The sequence below is a fragment of the Melospiza georgiana genome, chromosome 4 (assembly GCF_028018845.1).
Source record: "Melospiza georgiana isolate bMelGeo1 chromosome 4, bMelGeo1.pri, whole genome shotgun sequence".
Taxonomy (NCBI): Eukaryota; Metazoa; Chordata; class Aves; order Passeriformes; family Passerellidae; genus Melospiza; species Melospiza georgiana.
This window is the reverse complement of record NC_080433.1, coordinates 42,012,511-42,039,071: the sequence shown is the minus strand read 5'-3', so window position 1 is coordinate 42,039,071 and position 26,561 is coordinate 42,012,511. Positions and strand designations below refer to the sequence as shown.

The window sequence follows — 26,561 nt, the reverse complement described above, 5'->3', positions numbered from 1 at the left end:
TAAGTGTACTCAGATGAATATATTTCATTGGACTACTTCTGAGGCAATCAAAGAGTTTATTAATGTGATCTCCAAGCAGCATGATGTGATCCCCAGACTTCCGTTTCCACTGTGTTGCCTCGGCAACATTGTGCACAATCTCCTTTGTATGAGTATCTGGAAAGATGGATTTTGCAACTAAATTATTAGCTAACCTTTTCAGGTTTGCACTGAAGAACTGTTCTTTAAGTGAATTACCTTGTCAGGGAAGACCTCCATCTCCTTTTTGTCAGCTGGATTCCACATTCTGTTCTTCAGTTACCTTCCACTTTTGCCCCATTCAAAGCTGCAGATGAGTCCAGTGATTTTGTTCAATATCATGAAATTCTCAGACTCAAAGCCAGTAGGAAAGGTAAACTAAAGAAAGGATGGCTGTTTGATTTGCAACAAATAGTCCATTCTTGACTTTTTTTGGAGTGACAGAATTCAGTTCTGGAGTTACAGGGACCAGGAATCTGGAGTTGAAATGAAAGAGATGAAACAAATTTATTCCAAAGTCCGGGCAACTGGTTTTGGTTATCAGGTGCCTCAGTGTAGACACAACTACTTTCATGCTTTTTAAAGTGGGTTTTCCCCACTGATCAGCTCCTCCTGTGTTGATACAAATTCATTATTAGCTGTGCCACTGCTAGTCTGCCTCATTTGTGCTGACATTTTCCAACTCAGAATTGATAAAAAGTGTGTATTAAGCTTCTCTGTTCCCATTTGGCTTCAGTTTCTCAGTGCTTATTAATCTTAATCTTTTCTGATTGTCTTTCCACATGCAGTCAGGGACAAAATTAATATGGATGAAGTGTAAATGTTTTCATCCTTAAAATTTCATTGATGTAGTTTAGATGATTGAAAATAAAAGAACTGTAAAGCAGTCTTAAGTTATGAAGTTGAGCCATGGGCAATATTTAGTGTGCACTGAATATTTGGGTTGCATTTAGGCAAATGAAGAAGATGAGGGGACATGTTTAGGAATGGATATGTTAAAATAGAATAGTGCAGTCTCATCTCTCTGAAGGAGATGAGCTATTACAGTGCCTCCAGTTTGTATGAGTGTGAAGATTTTACAGGTTGTTGATCTCTTTCTTGTCATATGGCAACTGCTTTTATCTGTTGCTCAAAGTGAGGGTAGGAAGAGAATGTATCTAAGATATTAGATCCTGATAAAGATACTTGAATTGCACAGTAGTAATTTTACCTGTCTTTTCCATCTTGTCAGTGTTACTATGCATGCAATGTATTAAGATTCCTCAAAACAATTAAACAGCAAACAGTTAGCACTGAGATGTGTAATTACTTTTAAATTTTCCATTTATCTCTTAGTATTTCATCATATATCAGATATGATGTCACAGTAGGATGAAAATAATTTGAAATTTATTTTGTCTGAAAATATAATTTGATGCATTGCCTGACTTAATGCATTTTTAAACATGTCATCTGACATCTTCCAAATACAACCAAAAATCTTTCCATTCTCTAGTCTTGGCGGTCATTTTGCTACAGGCAATTTATAAGATGTGTGTTATAATAGCATATATAATATTTGGAGGCAAAGGACCTAGTGTACTTACAAAATGAATACATAAACTTCTGGTGCTTTATTACTGGCTTGCCAAGTTAGTGATAACCAATTATTTTCTGCTTTGGTTTTAATATTTGTCATGGCCCACAAACCCTTAACTAAACTAGTTGGACCTTCCTTGCAGTTATATTTTGTATATGTATTTTTGAGATTTCATTTAAATGTGCTTTGAAATCTTCAGAGACCTTGTGTATTTGTATAATACCAACCCCCACAGTTTGTAAGTATATTCTGTGATTGGATAATTGTGAAAGTGAGCCTTGGATGAATCTTAATGGATTTGGGCATTGATTTTATTTTCAAACAAGTGAATTGAATACAGGAATAGAACTGTTATATTGGAAGTATTTGCCCTTCACAAGTGTGATACATGTTCATGGTAATAGGTGCTTGGTAAATTATGTTCATGGTAAGTTATGACTCCACGTGCTTTGAAGCATTTAGAAAACATTTTAAAAAATGCTGATTTTTCTTCTCACCTTCAATTCTAAGAATAAGCATGAAAACGCAGGCACTTTCAGAAAATACATAACTTTAGAAATAAAATGGATTTCTGTTTTGAGAAATGGAACTTCAGATTTTCAAAACTTTTAGCTCACTTTGTCACTTTTTTTTCTCATAAGTCCATGAATCTTAGTCACACTTTAAAAAATTATTGCTTCATTTTCTATTTATATCTCTTTTCCATGTTTTTTGAATGAAGTTTCTGCTTTACAGTTCCTTCTTTGCAGTTTCTGAGTAGAGAAGTTAGACAGTTAAGAAGAGCTTTTTTAAGGTTCTGTGTACAATTTTACCAAGTGAGAAAGGTAAAATTTAATTTTACCTGGGTGTGAAGAATAGGTGAAAAACACTGTTGTTTTTCCATGAGGCTTACAGTTAACTTGTATAGGTTTTATGTTCTGTTTTATAGAGTGCTAGTGGGATGAAAAAACATATTTTGAAGCCAGTTCAAGATAACAAATTCTTCTGATCTTCTGCCAAATGAATGTTACCTAAATTGTAAGCAGCCTGATGGACAAGGTCATGCTTTAGATGTGAGAGTCTCTCTAAATAACATTAGAGCAAGAAAGTCTTGACTGAAAATCTTTCCAGTTATTTACTGCTTATTCTTTACCCTAGCTTTATTTAAGTTTACAAGGAGTTTTTCAACTCCTTACAAGACAAGTGTGAAAACCTTGATTACAAATCACCAAACTTGCATAGCTCACCTTAAAGCTGATACTTCTGGAGGTTTTTGCTAAAGTAGACCCCTCCTCCTCACTTACCATATTTTGTTATTCTCTACACATCTGATATTTATTGTGTTGATGCTGCATGTGCTTAATTCACAAGAGGAATAATTAAGAGTGCAGCCAGATGGAGAAAAATAAATTATAATTACAGTGAGTGTTTAAGAATTTTTTGCTGCATGTCATAGTCCTCAGAAGCAAGGAGTGAAGTAAAATACTAAACAATACATGAAAAAGTTTTTGAAGTTTCGCTACGAGCCAGCAAAACCTTTTATCATTTAGGATGACAGACTGTTTTTAATCTAATCTAATGGTGTATTATGTGTGAACTGGATTTAATTTCATACTTCTTTCTGACACTTGATAAAACTGAATCAGAGTATCCTTCAGAATTTACAGTTCTTCAGATTCTTCAGTCCTTGCTGTCTTCTTGTCGTTCCTCTCAGTTTTTTGTTATAATTTGCTGTAGTGTCATGCTAAATATATTGCTAGATAGAATTTCAGTAAATGTAAGCTCTTTCATTAAATTTTACTTCATTTGATGACAAGCTTAAATAAAATTAAGAAGAAGTGAGTAAAATGGATGGGAAGGTTCAGAGTATAATTATCATAGCTCTGAAAATAGCTTTCACTAGCTTTTACTCTTAGAATGTGGTAAAATCATAGCATAGCTATATATACTAACAATGTGGGTGGAGAAGTGCTGTGGATTTTTGTAGCAGCATCAAGCATCATATTGTATTGGGATTATCCAAACTGTCCTTATCTGTGCCCTTTGGTGCTCTGGGATAATAGTGGCCAGGTGTCATGTCCTTGTTTTAGTGTTGATGGATAATGAGCATCAGATTGTTTGTACTTTAATACCCAGCATCAGCCATGTGTGCTTAGTCTTTTTACACATTAATAATATAGCATGTCATGTGCCATCCTGGTGTAGATCTCTTCCAGGGAAGCAACAAAGAAGGCAGCTTGCCAAAATTACACAATTTACACCAGATACTTCTGAGGCCTTGCTGAAGGCATGGCTGAGTTGTACTGTACAGAGGCTAAAGCAATTATCAGAAATTTTCTTCCAGTATCAGTAAGCATAAGACTGAGCTGGTGCTTGGGCTACCAACCTGCAGCATGACTATCTAGACACAGTTTGTCAGGGTTAACAGTCCTAAATCTAAGCTGTGAGTGAGGCAGCTTTCTGCTGCTGCAGTTAGAAGCTTGCTTGGCTTTTAGTGATAAAGGACTGACGGAAACTGACTTCTTTGCTCTGTGCAGTTGTATGTTAAAGGATGAAGGAACTGAGGTCTGTGTGAATACTTGATGATCTGGCCCCTGATTCTTCAGGACACTGGGAGTGCATACTATTTCTGTGATGTATTAGATTCAGTTTTATTTTAAAGAAGCAGTATGGTATACTGTGATGCAGATTTCGTGTCCTGTAATTCATCAGGTACTGTGGTTTTCTGTTCCAGAATGCCCAATAGTTGTTGCCTTACTAGAAGGCATTTTGCTGTAACTTTATTGAATTCTTCATTCACCCTTTCTGGCATAATGAAAATGACCACTGTGTGCAGGGAGCATATGGAGGGAGTCTCTTCAGAGGTACATTCTTGTAGTGTGAGTGGATTTGTAATGAGTTGCTGCCTAAGCTTTCCTGCTTCACTGACTCTCCTTTCCATTTTATCAGTGCAGTCTGTTGCCGTAGTAATTCCTTTAATTCCCCACAACAGAAGTGACAGTCTTGCCAGAAGAATAGCTCAAAACACCATAGCCACAGTGAGAATTTTGTGTATTATATTTATTGCATTCATTAATATGTTAATGTATGACAGTTGCTCCTTTTTCTTCTTTCCTTCTCCTGCTACATAACAACTTCCTACCTCTTTTGTATGCTTTTTGTGGCTCTCCATTGCATTCTGAGAAATTCAAAGCAGACAACTTTACATTACTAACTTAGCACAGCCCAAGCTCAAATATTCATTCCAAAATGCAGTGTATTTTGCCTAGGTATTTCCTACCAAAAAAGCCAGTACTTCAGCAGCATGGCAGTCTACTATGTTGAGAAATATGAGACGTGGTACAGAAATTATAGTGTATCAGGAATATGAGTGGCACAGAGTAAGTAAGTGGTAGATTTTCATCTTGAAAGTCCTGAGTTATTTCAAAACTGTTTATTTTGATTGAACTTGACTGTGAATGAGAAGAAGAGTTTTGAGCACAAAGCCTACTTACTAGCTGTTGCTCTGCATAATTTGGCAGAACGCAGCTTCTGCAAATCAGGCACATGGGTAGGTGGAAGATTTCTGATTAATAAAGTCACAGACTTTATGCACCCTAGCTACTTGTAGGAGGGTGCACTTTTTGTTTCTGGATCAGCAGCACCTTCTTTGGCATAAGAATTGTTTTCCAAGGTGCAAATGCAAAGAAGTTCCTGTATCAGACTACTCATTAACTGTCCAGTTTATACTAGATATTTAAATAATATTGAAATAGCTTTATAATAGTATCACTCACTTACTGGTAGAGTGGGACAAGACAAAGAAGGTCACATCTGTGATTATTGAGGACTATTTCTTCACATTAGCCCTTATTCTGAAAAGAAGAAGCATAAGGAAGGGGTTGGGGCACTTGAACAGCTTTGATTTTAAGGCCATCTCCCAGTAACTCTCTCTTTTTTGTCTCAATGAAGTGCTTTTCATTATTCTCAGAGGTACACCATATTGTTTTCTTTATAACTCAGAGCAGATGTTGAATACCTTTACCAGACTAGTTGTGAAACATTGTTCTCCCAGTGTAAAACATTGCTCTTCTAAATAGCTGTTTCATTGTCGCATCTTAAAGTGTTACACAGAAAGGAAATTGGTTTTATGATCTGGTTGCCCCTGAAAAGCCTTTCACAGCTGGAGGGGAAGCTAACTTGGTAGCTTAGTGAGTGGACAGTTAATGTGCAAAATGTTTGCAAAAGAGACTGTAAGACAGACCTACTGTTCTGTTCCTTGCATTAAAAATATGGAAGTTCCTAAAATCTTCAGCATTGGAAATCTGTCTAGGTGCTATGCATTAATTTCAGAGAATCTTCAACTCTAAACAAATGAGTGTCAGGTAAGGGACATCTGTTCGTATATGCAGAAACTTGATTTAAGGGATAGGTGGAATACGATGTACACTTGACAAGTGTTATCCTTCTTCAGACTGTTACTGTTTCAACTTTTCAGACTTGAATCTTGTAACCTGAGCATAGATCCTGAATTGAATTGTAAAGAAACCAACCTTAATTGAAACCAAAGATTTCTAAGCAACTTTATTTATTGGAAATCTGTAATAAAGAGCCACACAGTGTTTGTATTACACATAATTGTTAAGGAAAGTATCTCTTTTAAATAACACTTAAAATCCTGTGTTCTTCTGAACAGTGATGATTTCTTTTCAGGAGGATTTTGAATTGAATTCTCCTTTAAACTCAGACTGTTTTCTTGGTGATAGGAAAAACTGTCCTAGAAAGAGACTGTTGTTTCCTAATAGGTTTGGGAAATTGATATTTCAATCCAGCATCCTCTTTGAAAGATAAATGTTGATTTCCCAAGAAATGTGCAACGCAAAGGTTCATGCTGTCCTCTGACAGTACTTCTTTTGTGATTCTGTATTGAAGGGGAATCTTTAGCATTCAGGAGCAGCTAACCTAACCTAAAGAGCAGATGCTTTTGGGATTCCCTCTCTTAATTATTATCTGATCCAAGTACCAAAAACCCCATATTTTTTTCCATGTATATAAAAAGTCTTACTGCCCTGTGGGAACTGAATGTATGGCTTAGAGATTAGAGCACTGGGTAAATATGAAAATTATATATCCATTGGTAATTGAAAAGACAATAGAAGAAAGAGCAACAGTTTTAAAGGCCTTTTCACAAAGTTTTAGAACTTGTGATTCTCCAGAATAAATAGACTTTCATTCAGGCTTAGTCACTGTTGTCCAAAAAGCATGTAAGAAACCAGACAAGTTAGTACAATGAAGTTTTCTTTCAAGTTTCTGTTGATTTCATTAGCAGTGTACTAGAGAGTCAGGCAAACCCAAACGAATTTTCAGTAATTCTTCCACTCCCCTCAGGGTCTTTGGACTGAGACTCTCTTGATGAGAAATGCTTGTCAATTCCCAGTCCACACCAATGTTACTGGTACATCAGGCTTACAGTGGTGCTGTGTTCCCTGTCTCAGTAGCAAACCTAATTCCTGTGTTTTGGTGATAGGGGACTATTGTTCCTGCCTGATCTGCTGCAGTTTGTTTTGTAGCTCTTGCTGTGCAGTATGTAAAGCAACATGTACACCGTGCTTCCACTTCTTCTCCTTGCACAGTCAAAAAGGAAACTCTCGGTTCTACTGTCTTTTCCAATTCACTGTTCCTTCTGTTCCAAGTAAAAGAGGAAAATTCTTCAGTATACATCCTGCACAGAAAATACTGTTGAAAATGTTTTGTTTTTCTACAACTTCTCAGTGTGATCACAGATGGGGTATGGTAGATTATTTTGATATTGTGTCAGCACTATAACTGTAGCCTGGGTGTTTTGTGTATTAGAAGAAAACATTCCCCCATGACTGTGCAGGGAATTTGCACGAGCTGGAGTAGAGAATGGAATGGGGAAAGATTAGGAAACAACAAAGCCGACTTTTTAGCCTGTCTTTTTCAGCATGGAGGGTTGATAATTTTTATTCTGTGTCGCACAGTTGTATTTAGGCCCTAGTTCAGCTGTGCTGTAAATGCTAAGCTTTCAGCTACTTACTAACACCTACTGTAAAAACAGTACAAGAGTCTGTAAGTTTGTTTTTGTTTTTCCTTCTTTAAGCACTTGAATAGTCACATAACTTTTGAAGTGGAAGATGAATGCTATGGAGGTTGAAAAAATTCACAGCAAAATTTACTTTAATATCCTGGTGCAAGCATACTGAAAATAGTATTGAACATACTGATTAGATATACATATACAGCTGGAGACAAACCTACTTTGTTTGCTAGGTGGCATGGACTATGCATTCCAGGCCAAGTGACCTGAGACATCATCAGAATGATATAGTCATGTTTTTAAAGTAAAGTCTCATCCTGTGTTTCTGCTGCACTTTGTTTTCTGTGGCTCAGAGTTACAGCAGCATTTCAAAGTAATTTCTGTAGATTGTTTCTTTAGAGGGGAAGAGTGAAGAGCAACTGGGATTTTTTCAGTCTTAGACTCTCTTTTATATCACTTGATAGTATTTATTCTTCTTCTATGATAACAACTCTGGTAGTATAAAAATGTTATGTGAAAAGAGAGGAAGGTGAGGAGGGAAGGATTTCAGCTACTTAACTGTGGGGATGATTAGGAAGGTGCCAGAATTACTGGAAAGCATTGGTGACAAGTTTCTGGCACAAGTAGTGGAGGATCCCTTGAGGCGTGGTGTGCTCCTCAGCCTTATACTAACAAACAGGTAATGAATGCCTTGTTGAAGATGTGAAAGTTGAGGGCAGCCTTGGATGTAATGACTGTTGTGGAATTCAGTAGTGGGCAATGAGGAAACAGGACAGCAGGACTGTAATCATGGACTTCAGGAGATCTAACTTCAACCTCAAAAGGTCTTCTTGAAAGAATCTTGTAGGAACACAAGTTCCTGCAGTGATGAGGGTTCCAAGGGAGTTGGTTGATATTCAAGAATCACTTCCTCCAGACTCAAGAATGATGCATCCTCATGGGTGAGAAATCAGGCAAAGGGGGAAGAGATCTATGTGGATGAATTAAGAACTCCTGTCATTACTTAAGTGTGACTAGGAAATACACAGGAGATGGAAGCCAGATCAGGCCAATTGGAATGATTATAGAGAGGTTGTCAGAGTAAGGAGAAATGAGACAAGAAAGTTAAACAAAGACAGGTGCTGGATTCTGCACCTGGGATGGGGCAACCCTAGGTGTACAGGCTGGGGAATAAGAGGCTGGAAAGCTGTGCCATGGAAAGAGACCTGGGGTCCTGATCAATGGCAAGTTGAACATAGGTCAGCAGTGCCCTGACAGCCAGAGGAGCCAACCCTGTCCTGGGGACATCAGGCCCAGCATCACCAACCGGGCAAGGGAGGGGATTGTCCTGCTCTGCTCTGCACTGGGGCAGCCCCACCTTGACTGCTGGGGGCAGGTTTGAGTGCCATAATATAAAAATGATAAAGCTATTGGAAAGTGTCCCAAAAAGGGCTACAAAGATGGTGAATGGCCCTGAGGGGGAGCTGTATGAGGAGCAGCTGAGGTCCCTTGGTCTGCTCAGCCTGGAGGTGACTGAAGTGAGATGTCACTGTGGCCTTTACTTCCTCACAAGAGGAAGTGGAGGGCCAGGTACCAATCTCTTCCCTCTTGTGACCAGTGACAAAATTCAAGGGAATGTCATGAAGCTGAGCCAAGGGAGGTTTAGATGGGATATTAGGAGAAGGCTCTTCACCCAGAGGGTGATTGGGCATTGGAACAGGCTCCCCAGGGCAGTGATCACAGCACCATGACAGAGTTCAAGAAGTGTTTGGACAAGGCTCTCAGGCACATGTATTGATTCCTGGGGGTGTCCTGTGCAGGACCAGGAGCTGGACTTCAGTGATATCTAGGAGTCCCTTCCAACTCAGCATATTCTATGATTCTGTGAATTCTAAATCTTCTGTTGTTTGTCTAGGAAATTTTTAAAAAAATTTAAATGTGCTGAACATCAAAAAACTTAGACCTAGTAAATACTGAATGGAACTAAACCCAGCCTTAACTGACGGTATGTGTGTTCTCTTAACAGAATCTGGTTCTGCAATTACAGCTTCCTGCATTGGTTTGGGGAACTCTACAACACCTCCACCTGGACAGGCAGGAAAACCAGTGCCAGGATATAATGGTAAGGCTGTGCTAAAAATGTTTCTAAGAAAGGACATTGCTTATATTCCTGAGTAAGTGCTCCTTGATTGTCATATCTTTTAGTAAAAGAAAATTACAGTATTATTAAGATATTTTCCTCCCCCCTGCTTTCTTGTGTGTTGTAGAATGTGATTCTGAATAAAAAATTCAGAGTCATCTTCAAGAAAATTGATCAACTACTTCTGCCTTTATTCTATGAAAAGGCTGGCATATACTTTGGCACATTGCTCATCTGTACTTCTATATGCATTTCTGCACTTCTGCACAGCTTGAGTTGTTAAGGAAACTGTCTTTCAGCATTTTTATTTCCAGCCAGGAGAAATGGTAGGATATGGACCAGCACAAAAAAGATGAGAACTCATTGTCTGGAAGGCATTTGCATGTAGGGGTGCAGTTACAGGATTAAGAATGCATTTTAATGCCTGGGAACCCTGATTTTAACACAATTTTAAAGAGTTTCTTGAAATCTGAAAAATAATTGCATTAAAGATCAAGTGGTTCAGAAAAAGTTCTCACATCATTGGTCAGAAAGATCTAAGATGTTCTTTTCTTTTAATACATGAAAATGGTGGTGAACATTAAAAAAAACTCAAATTTTTTTACCAGCTCTTGGTTTCTGCACTTACAGTTATGGCGTGAAGGTGAGCAATAGCTTAAAAACAAGGCCATGAAGTTTCTCCAGAGTTCTAGTAAGTAGGAAAGAGTGAAAGAATGTAAATGCCTCACACATGTTATCAGATGATAGTCAGAACTAAGAAGAAATATGACTAACAAAAATATAAATATTTCTGGTGAATATTTTGGAACATTGGGACTAGTGTAAGTAAAAATTTTCTTCAAAGAGAATGATGGAAATGTGTTTAGCATACCATATAAAGGAAACAAAAACTGAGCACTGAAATTCACTAAAGATTTACAGAATAATTTTACTTCTTTCAGTCTTTGACCAAATATGTCCTGTAATGCAGCTATTCACAAACTAGTGATTTTTAAAAATTACTCTATTTTGACTTCTGTCTTGCTGTTATCCACTTCTCTTTGGTGCTGTTACTCTACTTATTAGAGGAAATCCTTACGCCAGTTAAAAGTGGTTTTAGTTTATATATGCAACTCTGAATGGCTGGTAAAGACATGCTGCAATATTAGGAAGTTGCAAGATCTACTTTTTTTTTTTTTTAACATGTAAAAATTCTTTCCTATTACATATTGCTAAAAAGAAACTGATTTGCTGGTGATTTTTAGGGATAAAGGGAATAAAAGTTATGATATCAAAGTGTAGTGGCGCAAATTGCATTTAAAAGTGAGTCAAGATAAAATATTAATTTCTGTTGCCTTTAATCAGACATTATACTGTGCTTTTCCCTTGATCTGCTTGAACCTTTGCAGGTAATTGCAGTGCATTTTCAGACTGAAGCAGGTTCCACATTTTGAAAAAACGAGTCAGTTCTTCAGTAATTCAGGAGTGAGCAGCATAGTATGTCACTTCCCCAAGTTTTTCTACATTGATGTAGCTTGCAAGGATATATACTGGGATTTTCACCTTGATGAAACAGTTACAGTAAACTGATTAGATTTTCCTTAGCATCATAAAAATAGGAGAGAAAACACTGAGAGCTACACAAGTGGTCGTTGTAAAACTGGCCTTGTGTGCTTGCTTGTGTCTGTGTGTGGAGCCATTGCTTCCAGCAGGCTCTTCAGTTACTTTAAAATTACCATCATCTTCGAAGGAATAGCTCAGCCAGAAGGAATAAGTTACAGATGTTGGTGCTCTTTGGAGAGATAGGATATGATATTACTCATACAGGTTGTAGCAGAGTTTTTGTCAGAAGTCTGTCATCCACTTTTCCCCATTTCCTCTGGAACTTTGTAATCCAGAATGTAAGATTATTTGTAGAGATTTAGATACAGTTGAACATTCTTTCATTGCTTGGGCAGGCTTCAAAAAGCATGTAATTCCTATTAGTCCAGTCTGTCAGAATATTCCCTCCCTGCTTTTCTATGGTTTAGTTGCTTCACCTTATGTAATTTCATTATCATAGGCCGAGGTGGTATCTGTCATTCCTTTCTTATGCCTGCACCTTGAGATGGAATGGATGGTTTTAGTAGCTTCATTTCCCAGATAACTGCACAAAAGAGGCTATTTCAGATGATTTACTCCATATCAGGATATGGATGCTTTCCCTGAAGCCCTCCATCCAGGGAAAAGGCTTCATTTGGGAAGTCTGGATTCTATCCTGTACTTTGAGCGTTACCCTGCTGTGCAGCTTTGGGTACTTCAAGAATTACTTGATCTCTTTATGCCAAAATACAATGAACCTTGTTAGCTGAAGGGCATTTTTCTGAGATTTCTGAGAGCCTTTGAAAACCAGATGTACTTATTTACTGCTAATAGTTTTTCTCACGTGAACTGGGTTAGGCTTCAGTCATCTTGGTTGTTATGTCTTGCTCATGTCACCCACATATTTTTAATTTATATTTGTCACATATCTTAATGGTTCTTTGCTGTGTAGAAGTTCAGATTTTCCAGTATGAAAGCTCCTTTTACTTTTTAGGTCTGTTTTTCCCTTTTGGGACTTTGTGCTATTTCTGCTTCCAAAGCACAAGTATTATTTAAGTTTTTTTTGTACTTAAGGCTGAATGTTAATAAAGTCATAAGATTATCCAGTTTGGCACTCCCAAATTACTTAATTCCTTCTGTTGCTTGGTATATTGCCATTCTGAAGTGTGACATAAGTTGATATCCATAAAGAAAGACATTTACCTTCACCTAAAAATACTAAACTTGAGTTTCCTTCCTATATTATTTTTTTACAGTCATGATTCTGGATGAAAATAAGAAACCAGTGAAGGCAAAGACTTTGGGAAATATTGTGGTAAAGTAAGAAAAATAAATATCATACAGTTAAAAGAAACTTCCTACATGGGTTGATTATCTTTTGACTAAAGTTTATATAAAAATAAGAATAATTGAAGGTATGAGGATTGAAAAGCATGTCTGTCTGTCTCTGATACTGATACCAAACTCCCTGAATGTTTTATGTTCATTAATGTTGAAAAATTGCAGACAAAGTTGTGTGAATGAATGAGTTTTTCATAGACTACAGCAAAGTTTACCACTTCCTTAATTATCAGAGTGTTGGCACAGAATGATGCCTTTCTCTTTTAATGGATGAGCAAGATCCTGAATCATTCCCTTCACTATTTTATCTTTCCATTTAGTGAAATAGTACAGCATTACAGATTGGCATGCTTCACCTTACAGGTGTGATGCTGCCTCTTCTTTCATGATCTCCTAATCCCAGCTGATGCACCTTCTTAGAGGGAGAACATGTATTTTCTGTTCTCTGTAAAGAAAAATCACAAGATGTTCCTGTGTGTGCTTTGCATGAAAGAGTGTTCATTTGGACCAGTACTTGGACAAAATACATGCAGGAAAGGACTTCAGGAAAAAAAATTTAAAAAACCCTGCTGTGCATCATGTAGGTGATTTTTAGTACCATTTACCAGACTTCTGACAGATGAGTTCCATAAACTCTAATATTCTTTTTGAAAGTACACCTTTCTAAGGCACATTTCCTTAGATGAAAAGGACTCTGTTCAGATCACCCTGTGAACATCAGTTACATTTATCTTGTCTGCTGCCTTCTCACTGTTGCCAGGATCTTTCCTTACTCCCGTAGCATTCTATGGGCTAGTGCTCTTTACAGCCCATGCCAGCTCTCTATTCTGAATGTTTTACTGGCTTTCAGACTTTCAAACATTTTTTTTTCCTCAGAGAGAGACACCTGCTTTGTGATGAATGTGGTATCTGTGCCCACCTTTTCTTTTCAGTTACAGAAAATAACTTCAACTCTGAACACTTTCTAACTGTGAGATAATACAAGTCCCAGAGGAAATGTATTCATCCATTTCTTCTGTGGTAGATTTTTGGAGAGTTGTAGTAGCTCAGTCTTCACTGCTTGCTTAGACAAATGAAAGGAAACACAAAGATTAGTATTAACCTTCAGTGAACTGAAAATCTGTCAAAAGCTGAAGCATTGGGACGGATGTACCAATTTTGTGGAATGGTTAGCACAGTTATCTGAGGCTGCAGTTGGCTGAGGCACGCGAGCTGGGGGTGAGAGACAGGAGCTGCAGGCGCTGCAGACGTGCAGGGCCAGCAGTGTGGGCGGGCTGGCGCAGTGCTCGCGTGGGAGGTGGAGCTGCCGAGGTGGGGAGGCTTTTTACTCAGCTGTACCACTGGCCTTATGTAACTAGAGCCCTGTGGAGCCTGAAGTAGCATCACATGGACTTATTGTACTGTGTGATGCAGATGTGTGTTTTCAGGATGAAGTCTTTACCCTGCCTCATTCTCAGCATCTTCAGCTAAGCCAGCAGGACACAGAGGCCTAGGTTTAGCTCCCCCAAGTCAGTAGACTCATATTTAGGTGTAGTTTTCTTGAGACACGTGTAAGATCGTGCATTCACTCCATTGAATACCAAGCACAGGTACTTAAAATTGCTCCAACCTTTTGTAGACTTTGGTTTGCAGTATCAGTAACCCAGCTCAGGGTGGAAAACCGTTTTTCAAAGCTCTCACCTCTGCAGTGCCTGAAGCCATAATAAAACACAGGATTGTAATCAATGGAGAGAGAAAAGGTATTTTGTAAGCTAGCTGCTTAGATATTCAGATTAATTATTGTTATTCATTGTATTATGCATGCCCATTTATTCAACTAGGATGGAATAAATCACCTTCAGATGTGTTCATGTCTTTCCAGTGCCTGCAAGAGTGGTACAGTTGGCATAGGTTAGGTATTTAGCCTTATCTACCAAAAGAGGAATGGAATGAACTTCATGTTTAGCAACTCTGCCAAACAAGTTGAAAGACAGACTTCCCTAATGTTGCTCCACATTTAGGTGTTTACTCAAGGGATTAAAAATGTGTTAATATATTGATTTGCTGTTGTTTCATTTGTTTTGTTTTATCTTGCTTAGCATGACTTCTGCTGCAATCAAATGAATTAATAATGAAAAGAGGGATTTTTTGGTTGGTTTTTCTTCAGTGTATCACACAAGAAAGTGTAATCCCACAGGGATACTATTATTCTATCACATCTGTTTTTATTGTATTGTTTATTTTATTTTTTTTGATTAAAGCAAGGTTTCATGAAGTCCTCCTTCAAAGGAGGCATTTCTCTCTTCAGCAGTCTTCTACATGTACAGACCCTTTAAATTAGTGGAGATGATCCTTGTTGCTAGCAGTGTTGTTTGTCAGCCCAGAGCATGTCCCTCTGCAGCTGGAGGAAAATGGGGGACTCAGGATAGTTCTGACTATTATTGTGTCATACAGCCTATTAAAATATGAAAGAACACAGGGATTTGCTTCACCTGTGGCATAGGTGAGTTGAGAAATGTACTTCTTGGAGAGTGACCATGCACTACTTACAATGACAGCTGTGCAGAAGTGGTAAACTGCAGCTTTTGGTTGTTTTTATTCCAGACTGACTCCTGGTAAAGACTATTTGGGACTGCTTGAGGCCTGCAGTTTTCCTAAGTACAGTATTTAAAATATCTGTTCTTACAGCCTGTAATTAATGCACACTTGAGAATACACTTGTATATGTAGCTGCGAGTGTAACTGCAGGCTCTATGATCCCTTGTTATTCAGTAGGGAAACGGAAGAGGAGCCAACATTACTGTCTGTGGATGTGATCTTAGTACATCCATTGCTGCATTATGCTTGGTTCTTATGACTGAATTTTAAGACTATTTCAAGACTATTGAGAAAGTGACTGCATTTTGAGGAAAATATGAATGAGAATGACCTGAGGGCTAGAATCTGCATGGTATGAAAACCTGTGGTATGTAATTCACCCAAGATCAGTAGAATAGTAACCTTTTAAGGGCCAGGAGTAAAAAAAGTCCCTGAGAGATGGCTGTTTAATCTAGCATAAATAAATTGGAAGCTGAAGCTAGATGCATTCAGATGACAAATAAAGCACTGTTTTAGCAGTGAAAGTATTAAGACATTGGAATAAATTCTTGGGAGTATGGCAGTTTACTTTGATGTTTTTAGGCCTAACCTAGATACCCATTTTAACCAAAAGTTGAGGGATTGAGGCAGGATTTCGTAGATGGCATCTTTCAGCCTGTGTTATATGGAAGGTCAGTTTAAGTACCTGTGCAAAAGATTTATCTTCCTAACAGCCTTCTATATGTTTATCAGCCTTGACTTTTCCCTTTACAGAAAGAATAATAAGTAGGTCTTCCAATGGGAGAGCAATTTGTCCAAAGATAGTTTTTCTAGCAGATCTCTGGCTGAGTACATGTAAATACTATTTGAACTTTCTTTACTTTGAAATTTTTCCAAGCACTTTCACTATTTTTTGATGGCTTTTTCTCTTTTCCCACTCAAGCAAAATCCACACTGAGATCAACTACTTTTGTAACGCCTTTCAGCTAACTAAAGTAATATTTTGTGCAGACTGATGAATGTTCAAGATCCTGTACTCTTCACCCTTTTTTCTGCATTGTTGTTCCTAGAGTTTGAAAAAGCTTCCAGATACTTTTCAAATTTGCAATCAAAAAATTTTATGAGTGATATTTATGCACAACCCTATGTAAATGCTGAGTAATAATTATAGCAGCCAGTTGAGATTATTTTGTTCCATTCAGAAGCCTAAACTCATTTAACACTGGCTTGTATTTACTTTGACTGGCTGTAATGAACAGCCTTTGAGGATCATCGCCTACCGTAAAACAAAAGAATGTCTTTTCTGAACTACAGAAGGTAACATCTCCAATAATTGATTATTTCATTTCAGAAATCTGCTTTTCTATGCAAATTCTCTTTTGAGTTCTCTGTCTATAATTGCTTGGTTCCATTTACAGGGAATCTTACACCATTTTGATGAGTGGCATTTGTAAGGATGTGCCATGTGGGAGTCAGATTTCTTGGGCTAAGCTAAAGGTGGACTGTTCTTTGGAAGGTCTACCACTGTTGTATAAAAAACAAATGAACTGTGAAACAATGCTTAAAAAAACAAATAATAATTGTCATTTAAAATACTTCAGAGTTTTTTTGTGATGCTGTCAGGCTCATTCATCTTAGTCTCTCCAATTTATAATGAAATTACCTGCTTATCTTTGTAAAATGTAACCAGAATGAATCTTTGTTAAATGAACCCATATGATTTAAATCATTAATTTATGCAGTTTGCCTCATTTCCCTGATGCTGTTTTGAATGTATTCAACCTTTAAATGAGAAATAGGCCTGGATCTGTGTTCTTGTAATTCAACAATTTTAATCTTTCTTTGACTGGAGTAAATGTAGAGTAGCATAATTTGTACTGCTGTTACAGTGCTGGTAACAGACAGCTACAGAAATACAGTAAATATGTCCCAAGGGGAAACCAAGCAAAGCAACTTCTTTGTATATTGTGAAAATAATAATGAAGGAACATACCTACTCCTGTCTTGCCCTTCTGTGATCCTGTCCCTTGTGAAAGGAAAGTAGTCATGCTTACAGATGCATTCCTGGCATTTTTGGTCCATATATCTCTTTGAAAAAATATTGCCAAAAGATCTTGTGTATCAACTCAGTTTTTAGAAAGAGGCAACAGTTCTTAAATGCTGACTTGTTGTGGGTGTGTGTTACATTTTCTAGGGCAAAAAAAGACCCAAATCAAACATCTCAAAATGTTCCTTTTTATACAGGGGTTGATAAAAACAAGAGATGTCTGTTTTCAGGTTGCTCTTATTTTTGGACAGTCTCATTTTCTCTCTTCTGGCTCCTTGCATGTAATTATGATCCAGTTTTGCTCCCTTTGGAATTTATGGCAGCCTTCCCACTGACAGCAGTGGTTTTGAGGTATATTTGGCTCTGGACATTTTAATTCTGATGTCCTGACAAAGTTTCAATACACATAATGATGTTCTGGCAAGCTGAATTATTCTACCTTTATTAATTTGAGTTTGCACAGAACCTAGAAATTCTACTAAGTCATGATGCCAAGAACTCTGCACTCATCAAAGAATTGTATGTGGCTATTGCTCTGGAATTATTGTGGTGAAAGACTGACACATGGAAGACGGCATTCACTTTTTGCTTAGTGGGTGAATGGGGTCTTAATTGCAAGTAATCTTTCACAGAAAGCCATGGAAGATTTTCAGATATCTGTATTCTGTTATGATGTGGTTTACAGAGATACCTGTGGTAGCCACTAATTTAGCAGTCTGGCCTCCACAGACACACAAAAAATATGCTCTGTGGATGTGTTTATCAATACAATTTTCCTAAAAAACCCCCAACAAACAAGCAAAAAACCACCACCAAACTGGAACATGAGACACCCCAAGTCTCCCCATTTGAAAAAAAAAAACCCAAACAAGGACAAGAAAACCAAATAGTGAAAGTGAGGCTTTTATTTTTGGTGATATGCTTCATACTTCTCTGTTTAGATTTTTAAACAATGACAGAAAAGAAAATGCTTTTCTAATTTCAGCAATAAAACTGTTTTTTATATTCAGTGACTAACTGCAAAGTATTGAATAGAGCTGTGGGGAAATTAAGGCCTTTGTCAATATGAATTGTTCTTTCTCTCCCATCACAAAGATGTTAGACTGCTAAATAAATTTAAAGTGCGAAATTTGCAATGACTGAGGCTGTTATGAATTGCTGTACTATTAGCAACCAGGTAACAACCATAGTAACTGCCACTCTCTGGTGGCTTTTCTTGAATCTAAACAAGAGATTTTTTTCTTCCCTTTTAAATGCATGCATACACAAACACCAGGATCAATAAATTGTTTTTCTAATCTTTTTTTCCAAGGCAAGCTCTCCATGGGTCATGTTTTTATATCACAGAGACACTTACTAAGCTTGAAACGCTTAAAATAGGGCAGTGAATTTCTTCCAGATGGGCAGAAGCCAACCTGCCCTCCTGAGCCCTGGGTAGCTATGTGGGAAGTGTCTTGGCATTTCTGGCCATACCTTACCTGTACTTTCAAGGAATGTGATGTATGGGATGTGTTGAGCCAGAACTCTCAGAGAAAAAGCAGTAATATTTATAGTAGTATATTCTGTTATGCTAGCTGACATGAATTAAGCTGAAAAAACCAAGGATTGTAGAAAATCAGGCATTCAAATAATTGCTGGATTATATGACCTTTTCAATGTAGTTTGTACTGGTTTTACCATAGCTAGGATTTTTTTGAAGTATGTTTCTTTCTCCCTCTCTCTCTCTCTCTCTCTCTCTCTCTCTATATATATATATATATGTATATAAAAAACTATAACTATTCTTTTTGTAAATGTAATGTTAGAAAAGTACATGTCACAGGGCTGGTGGCACCTGTTCTTGTGACTGACCATCATAGACGTGAACTGACACCAGAATTGCTATGCTACAGAGAACTGTTTCTTTGCTAGAGATATTGCCTTCTGGTGTCACAGGGATACTATCACAGAAAACAAAATACCTCTGGCTAAATACTTGCTAGTTAGCAAGACAGACATATGCTAGCAAAATCTGTATGGTGCATTTATGATTTTATGTAAATAAATATGTTTGTTTACATGATCTCTGTTATTAGGGGTAAGCTTCATAAAATTTGTGTTGATATGCCTGAATATATATCTCTCAGGCAGTTAAAGAAATCTGTGTTTGACCCTGTCACAGCTTTGAAGAAAGAAACTAGCACGTTTTTAGCTGAGGCTTCTGCAGCTTCTCTGCTGACAGATATGTATGTGAAGTGTCCCATATTTTCTCGTGCCCGTATCATTGACTGAAGAAGGGTTTTAGTATGTATTCAAAACTCAGATAATAAAGCAATCCAGAATTCTGCAGCTTTAAGTACAATTATTTTAGAAAGTTCTACTAGTGACTTGTATCAATATACTTTCACAGAACTTCTCCAGTATTTCCAGTAGTATTATGCACAGTTTAAACAGAAAAGCATTTTTATTCAGATTCTTGTGATTGAAGTCCTTTGAGTTTTATCTTTTTACAGAAACTGAAGATCTGTATGTCTGATAATATATCTGTCTATGCATGTGTGGGTGTGTATGGGCATTAGAGAAAGAGAGACCTGTAATAATGCAGTTGCCTGTATCATAGTGTGTATGCACAAATTTCAGATACTTAATCCTTAGAAGTATTAAAAGCTAAATGCTGTTAACATATTTATAATACAGTATATAGTGTTTACTAGACCAAATATTATTTTACTGAGGTGCTTGTATTATGTAAAAGGTAAGGTCTTGGATACCCTGCAGAGCTATATACATTTGATGACAATAATACATAGCCTTTTTTATTGGTTACCAGCATGTAATTAAGCTGAACTGTTTTCTAATTGTAAAGACAATTATTATTTGTCTGAAAACAGAGTATGAATGGAGAACATGAGTTGTATTTGTTATATCTGTATGTCTTACTACTTCCTTCTGTTCTTTTCTATTTAAGGTTACCTTTGCCTCCTGGAGCATTCTCAGGTCTTTGGGAAAATGAAGAAACATTTCAGAAGTTGTATTTCCAAAAGTTTCCAGTAAGAATTATGAAATCAATTATTTAAACTTCTGGTAATGCTTCAGAACTGAATGATAATAGATTTAAACTGGGAAACAGTTCATCTTAAGTTGTCACAATTTCATTGGAGGTCTTTGATATATGTATATATAATTAAAACCATTTCAAGATAAATCCTTTTTCACGTGTAATTTCAGCTCTTGGGTATGCTGTTGTTTTTTTAAGATCTGAAAGAGAAGTAAACCATAAGCTTCTGAGCCAAAAAGTCATTTCATGTCATTTAATCTAAGATATAAACCTGCAACCTTACACTAGCACAGCTTCAGATACACTCCTCCTGTTGGCATGCAGCCACGCTAACTTCGTATCACTCCAAAATAACACTTGTCCACTGTACATCTGAATACACTGGAGGCTCTTTGCTGCATTAGTTATGTTTCCTTCTCAGATGAGCTATCCAAGGACTGGCTTACTTCTTTCCTTGTAGAAATAGGTAGATTGGCCCTATACAAATGCCCAAAGGGGAAGATTTGGCTCAATGAAAGTAAATGAGTGAATTGGTCATACGAATTATTTTTAGTGTGCAATTGCATCATGATGACAGTGTATGTTTGGATACAGCAAACAAGAGTATCTTTAGGAGAAATTTGACAACTGTCATCATATTGCAGTAATTCCATTTTCATTGTGTAGATCCAGGCAACATCATTCTTCAAGCTGTCAGGGATCAGAGAAGAGTTGGAAAAAAGTCAGGGTTTATCTATTTTTTTTTCTGTTCTATATTAATAAAGACAACAAAACCTTTCTCTAAAGGGAGCTGCACAGGATAATATTATATATAAATGGTGACAAATATTGCAGAATTAAATCTTTCAAGCACCAAAAGCATTTATAATGCGAAACAGGTCTATTTTTTTTTTTTTTTAATTTTTGTGTTTCCTTGTAAATTAATGAATATTCCTAGTAGTCTTTCTGAATTTATTTTTCATTGTGTTGTATTTAGGGATATTATGATACTATGGATGCTGGTTATATGGATGAAGATGGCTATCTGTATGTCCTGTCTCGAGCTGATGATGTGATCAATGTTGCCGGACACAGAATTTCTGCAGGTGCGATTGAAGAGGTGAGCATTGCCTGACAGCAAAAGAGAAGAGTGAAAGATGAATGCAGGAAGCTGAGACTAAAAATCCCACATTTCATCACATCTCACATCTCAAAATCTCACACAGAAAGATCTCTTATTTGTTTTCTACTTGTTTTGTTTGCATTTCCATTGGTACTTTTAACCAAAGTATTTCCTGTTTCAGGCTCTTCCTATTAAGATGCTTTCCAGAAAAAGAAAACAAATTTAGTCAATAAGATGCAGGGTCAATAAATACCGTGGGATTGGTAAGGCAGGCATAATTTGGTATTTGAAGGTGGAGATAAGGAGCAGTGTGGTAGGGTGGGAAGCATACCTTTTAGCTCAAATAATGTATTTATTTGGGAATACAGTAGGATAGTGTAGTATCAGTGTGACAGGTAGTTTCACCAACTACTGTAGTTACTTAGGAGTAGAAACTTTTTTTCCTAAAATACAATGATCAATGTTAACTGATTTTTTTTTCAGAGATTAATATTCAGTGCTTTTTCTTGGTGGGAAGACTTTGGAGTTTTTTGACAGCTGTTTTGTCTCTTATTGTATGAGCAGTGCTAAATGAACAATGAAAATATCAGTAAAAAACCCTGCTGTTAAATTGGAAGTCATTAATGTAATACCCATGCAACTCAAAAAAGTTGAAAAAAATGAAGTTCATAATAGTGTCTGAATTTCATATGATTGTTCTTACCCTTCTGGAGTTGCTGTGATTGATTGCTAGTTACAAATTTCCCTGATGACATATTGCTTATTCAGGGAGTATAGGGAAAGGTGTGCTGGGTGTGTACAAGAGAAAAATATGCATTTAAGAACTCTGAATTTAACTGTTCACTGAATTAGAAACTAATCTGCAAGTTGTTTTTTGGTTTATAATGTCTGTTAATCTAGGGACTACTTTATTTTCAAGACTAGAAAACTTAGAATGTTAGAAATTCTAATTACACAGAAGTGAACAAGTTCACATAAACATTAATCTATGAAGGACTGATCAGCCAGGGAGCTGAAACAGCTGCTGCCCTGACTGAAGTTTTTGGAGATATAATGATGCTTTCAGTCTGCTTAAACCTCTTTCCCTTAGAAGTAGTTTTTTGCTCCGTTACTGAAGCACAGCAGGAATCTCATCCCCACCCCTTACTGCTGTACCACTCATGGGCCGAGCGTGGCATTTTCTTTGCTTCAGCATGGGTCTGAAGCTGCTGTAACAAGTGATGAATTGAATCACCTCACCTGCTGTATTACCTTTGGATCCATTATACTGAGCTCAGCATCTCTGTTTTTCTCCCTGCTAGTTAGGTGTTACCCCTAGAAACATAATGTTTCATGACACTAACATTTTAGAAGCTTTTCTCTACAACTTTTGGGCAAAGCTAAAAACCAAGAGTGATGTTAATGCATGCACAGCAAATTGCCAGTTAAATGGGAAAGTGTTAAGAAGACCACAATACCCTCCTCAGTAAGATCAGTAAATACAGAATTAGAGGTCCATTGAATCACCATGTAATTGACAATCACCTTGTTGAGCAAGTATGTTATCTACATTTACATTTTAGCTGCATTACAAGTTTAACTAGTTTGTCCTTAGTGCTTTAGCTAAGTGTTTTATCTCTGTTATGTTCCACGCAATTTTTCCTTTGTCTGATGTATCTGTTAATACTATTGGAGCTCCATGTTTACTGCAGTGCAGTAGATGTTACAGTTTACCTGGCCAATTAGTGAATGGTGGCCATTGTGGGAACCTCATCTTGCATGTTGATCCATCCCTCTTCTTTGGTCTGTAAATCTCTGGTGTCCCTTCTTGCCCCTTCCTGAAAAATAAAAAAAAGCTTAATCAAATCTAGTCTATCTGAGGCAACAGACTTGAGAACTGAGGAATTTATCATGAGAAATCCCTTACCCCTGATCACAATGTTTCTGTCTGCTGTTACATTTGCCATCCATCCTTGTGCCCAGTGATCATACTGGGAAAACCATTTCCACTTCCTGAAGTTTTTTATTACTTTTAAACAATTTTTAAATGTCTAGTGCTGTTTCTGTTCTTCTTTTCAGTTGTTTTATGAAGTTTGATAATTTTAAAATTGGTATTTACTAATTACTGGTTTCAGTAATTTGAAGTTAGCATTTGAAAAGTCAGAGGCATGTTGATAGAACTTCGGATAGACTGTGGGAAAATACTACAATAACTACACTATTCCAGCTAACCATAATACTTATGAATGACAGACTAGAAGTACAAAAACAAGGTACAACAAAACAATCTGGCAACATTCAGGTCTCCACCTTAGATAGTCCTGTTGATGCCTGGTAGGTGATTATGATATTTGATGGTAATGCCAGTTTAGTGTGTAGATCTTTTTTCTGTGCTCCTGTGGAAAACAGTATTTACTGATTTACTGTGGTTATAGACTTATAGTCTACTTTTCCAGAATTCATTGTCTTTTTCTTGCCTGTTTTTGGTTTTTTGGTGTTTTTTTTGTTTTTTTTTTTTTTTTAGTATATATAAGCCTATCAGGTTTCTGTGGCCACAGTCAAGAGTTAGAGCAGGAAAAAATGGTTTTTTATAGCAGGAAATGGAATTACTGAGGCTCTGGCCTGTAAGTGACCAAAGTGCATTAAGTGTATGTGATGCATTGAAACTCTGTAGGGATTTGAACTTGCATAAGATTAATCCCTATATGATTTGTCAGTGTGGGTACAATGACTTTTGGAGAAAGTAGGCTGCACCTGAATTCAAATGCATTTGCGTATATTCAGCTTTTGAAGCAGGCTCTTCTGCCCTTCTGATTCTGGTATAAGCCCAGTGCACTCTCTGTATTTAGTTTGTGCACATAATATCTAATTCCTGTGAAAAATAATCCAGTTTCAAAAGCTGTGCATAAATGGTCATGCTTCTGTACTTCGATAGAGCATGCATCTACTGTCAGGTCAGTGTTTTCCATTTGCCTTTTTTCTGGCATGGGACATGTCTAGGATCATAGTTTGTGAAATGAGTATAGCTTCTGACAAAGCGTGCTAGAAACACATTGAGTGGATTTATTTTGCTAAAAGCTACTTGGTGTGTGCTGTATTGACCATGACACATGGAGTCAGTTTATCCTTCCTGTTTTGACTATAAAGCCTAAGGATGGTGAAATCTGTTTTGAAGATGAGTTATCATACACCCTTTGAATTATTCCTTTCCCCATCAGTTTCATAAACAGGTCATACAAGAACCTCCCTTTTTAAACTGGGGCAACAGTGCTTCAGCTTTCCATTCTTTCAGGTTTTTCTTCCTGTCTTCTCTGTGCTTTTCCTGTCTTTCACATTCTCGCACCATTGTATGAGTAGCCAATGCAAATATGGGATTCTTACTTAATAAAAACAACCAAAAAGTGTCTTTATTCCTAAAACCTTTGATTTTGGCAACACAGTATGTGAAGTTCAGTTATTAGCAAGCAGATAGTTCTTGTATGCACAGATAAATTAACAAGCACAATCACATTATGTGGCTTCTGTGTAGGGTCACATTAGGTCCTCCTTGTGGTCGAGTCCAAAGGACTGAAAAGTGCTGAAAGCACTGTTGACAGCAAAACACCCCAAGGTGAGGGGGTAAAGTAAAAAGAAGTAGTTTCTTTGGAAGAGGATTCACAACTGCTGGCATCTTAAGGCCAGCTTTGTCTCAGACTTGGTGACATACATCTTGGTATGTACTGAGACATCTTGGTGGCTGTTTTCCTGGAAGTGACTACCTCAACTGGCTAATTGGAAGCTTACATTTTTTTACCTAAAAAAGAGTTTCATATATTTTATCAATGTGATGTTGTGTAAACATGTAGTAGGAAGGAAGGAAGCTCTGGTTTAATTCCCTTTTTTGTCTCAGGAAGCTGAGATCTAATGTTTTCAAGAGAGGGAGCTAAGCTAGGCTGGCTGCAAGCCAAGGCTGGGCATGTATTTGGCCTTGGTTGAAAGTATGCTTTTACAGGAACAAAGAATGAAAAAAAAAAGAGTCAGAGAAAATGAACCAATAGACTTTATAAGTCTGTAGTAGGACTGCTTCTGTGGTTTTCATCCTTACTCCCTGAATTTAAGTTCCATGTTACTCATAATTTTAGACAAATGTTATTTGTTCCAGCAGAGATCTCACTAACAAAACCAAAGACGCGATACTCTCACAAAACTGTAAGGAAATTACCTCAGGTTTGTTCAATATTTCTGTTTTGTGCTGCTAAAGTTTTTATTTCTTCTGTTTGTTTGAAAAGCATGCGTGAGTATATACAATAGTATATATACACATGTACATCTTCAACACATGTAGTTGGAATCCTAAGGTGTACTGACCTTTTGCTGTCAAAATGTAAGAAAAAGTCTATGTTATTTCTTCATACTGTATCATTATTTTCACTGAAATGTTGTCTATTATTGGTTCAGTTTTGTTTTCTTTTCCATCCCTCAGTGTATTCTCTTCCATCCCGCTGTGGCAGACTGTGCTGTTGTGGGCCAGGAGGATCCTTTAAAAGGACATGTTCCATTTGCACTGTGTGTACTGAAACAAGGTGAGAACTCACTGAAAACTGATGTCATTAACACTTGCAAAAGTCTCAGAAAAGGTAAAGGATTTTACCTTCTTCACTAGGTGTAAAGACACAAGAGAGTAAGATTTTGAAAGAGATTGTTGAGCGAGTTCGGACCAACATTGGTCCAGTAGCAGCTTTTCAGAAGGGGATGTTTGTGACACAGCTGCCAAAAACACGCTCTGGCAAGATCCCACGTTCTGCTCTTTCTGCACTTGTCAGTGGAAAGCCATACAAGGTAAGTTAGAGTTGTTTGCTTCAATGCATTAGACACACATGCACATCCAAAGCACAACATGGTGGTTTTGATTCTCTTGAATGTTCTGCAACTGGTCCATGACTTTAGGTAGTACTTTGTTCTATTTCTATTGCAGATTATGCAAAAGATGCTCATGTTTCAGAGCTTTAAGATGCTTTTTTCTTGATTGCTTTTGAAGTATAAATCTAGAAGAATCTCTGAATGAAATTCTTATCTACTATTACATGCTACTGTATTCTTACTTTTCAGATAACACCAACCATTGAAGATGCTAGTGTGTTTAAACATATTGAAGAATTGCTAAAGAAAAATTAAATGGGATAATACATAATAACGAGCATTTCAGGTATTCAAGTATACAAAGAAGC

The 26,561-nt window shown here is 37.1% G+C and overlaps 1 protein-coding gene across 1 annotated transcript in view; it reads left to right on the top strand.

Moving 5' to 3' along the window:
• Window positions 1–26,561, top strand: part of ACSS3 (acyl-CoA synthetase short chain family member 3) — a 63,541-nt gene extending 36,980 nt beyond the window's left edge. Inside the window, exons 10-16 of the mRNA XM_058023040.1 lie at window positions 9,619–9,714; window positions 12,549–12,612; window positions 20,184–20,265; window positions 21,250–21,372; window positions 25,817–25,916; window positions 25,997–26,172; window positions 26,443–26,561. Coding sequence (XP_057879023.1) covers window positions 9,619–9,714; window positions 12,549–12,612; window positions 20,184–20,265; window positions 21,250–21,372; window positions 25,817–25,916; window positions 25,997–26,172; window positions 26,443–26,508 — 707 coding nt within the window. The 3' untranslated portion in view covers window positions 26,509–26,561. The remainder of the gene's footprint in view (window positions 1–9,618; window positions 9,715–12,548; window positions 12,613–20,183; window positions 20,266–21,249; window positions 21,373–25,816; window positions 25,917–25,996; window positions 26,173–26,442) is intronic.